This window comes from Pterocles gutturalis, unplaced genomic scaffold (assembly GCF_000699245.1).
Source record: "Pterocles gutturalis isolate BGI_N339 unplaced genomic scaffold, ASM69924v1 scaffold46188, whole genome shotgun sequence".
NCBI classification, from domain to species: Eukaryota; Metazoa; Chordata; class Aves; order Pterocliformes; family Pteroclidae; genus Pterocles; species Pterocles gutturalis.
Window position 1 is genome coordinate 819 of NW_010119687.1, and position 563 is coordinate 1,381.

The window sequence follows — 563 nt, forward strand, 5'->3', positions numbered from 1 at the left end:
ACACCGAACAGCACGGAGAGTTTCTTTAACAAAGGAAGAAGAACAAGGGAAGCAAGGTTTAGTTCCACAAATAGATTAGCTTCCTGCAAACGCTGCCAGAAAGACAGCAGGGTTTTCGTTTAGGTGGCTCTCTGCCCTACGCTTCAGCGAGGTGCGTGTGTCAGATACCAGCAAAAAAAAAAAAAAAAACCGGACCCTGCCTCTTACCTGACATACTTGGAGAGCGGAGGCTTCAGGCTGTGCGTGGTCGAGATCCCTGAGGAAACGTACCTGTCTCTTCTCCTCTCGATCCGGCGCACGTTCACGAAATCCCTAAGCAAAGAAAGGGCGCTGAGTGCTTCAAAATGTGCAGGGGACTTCGAAGGAGCAGATCCTGCTCTCCGGAAAGCTGGGAAAGGCTCTGGCAGAGGTATGTCAACACAGGGACAGAGCACAGTACAGCGCTGCTATCAGCGAGACCGACTGGCTGAGATGGATTTTGAGCTCCGAGACTCCTGCCAGAACCATCTGGAGGAGAATTCAGGGGCTCCCTGCCTTTGGGAGCGTCACCCGTGCAGCCAGCC

General features: G+C 53.1%; 1 protein-coding gene across 1 annotated transcript in view; it reads right to left on the reverse strand.

The window, feature by feature from the left end:
- Positions 1-203: 203 nt before the first annotated feature.
- Positions 204-563, reverse strand: part of STARD3 (StAR-related lipid transfer (START) domain containing 3) — a 10,064-nt gene continuing 9,704 nt past the window's right edge. The window contains 1 exon segment of the mRNA XM_010076641.1: positions 204-312. Coding sequence (XP_010074943.1) covers positions 204-312 — 109 coding nt within the window.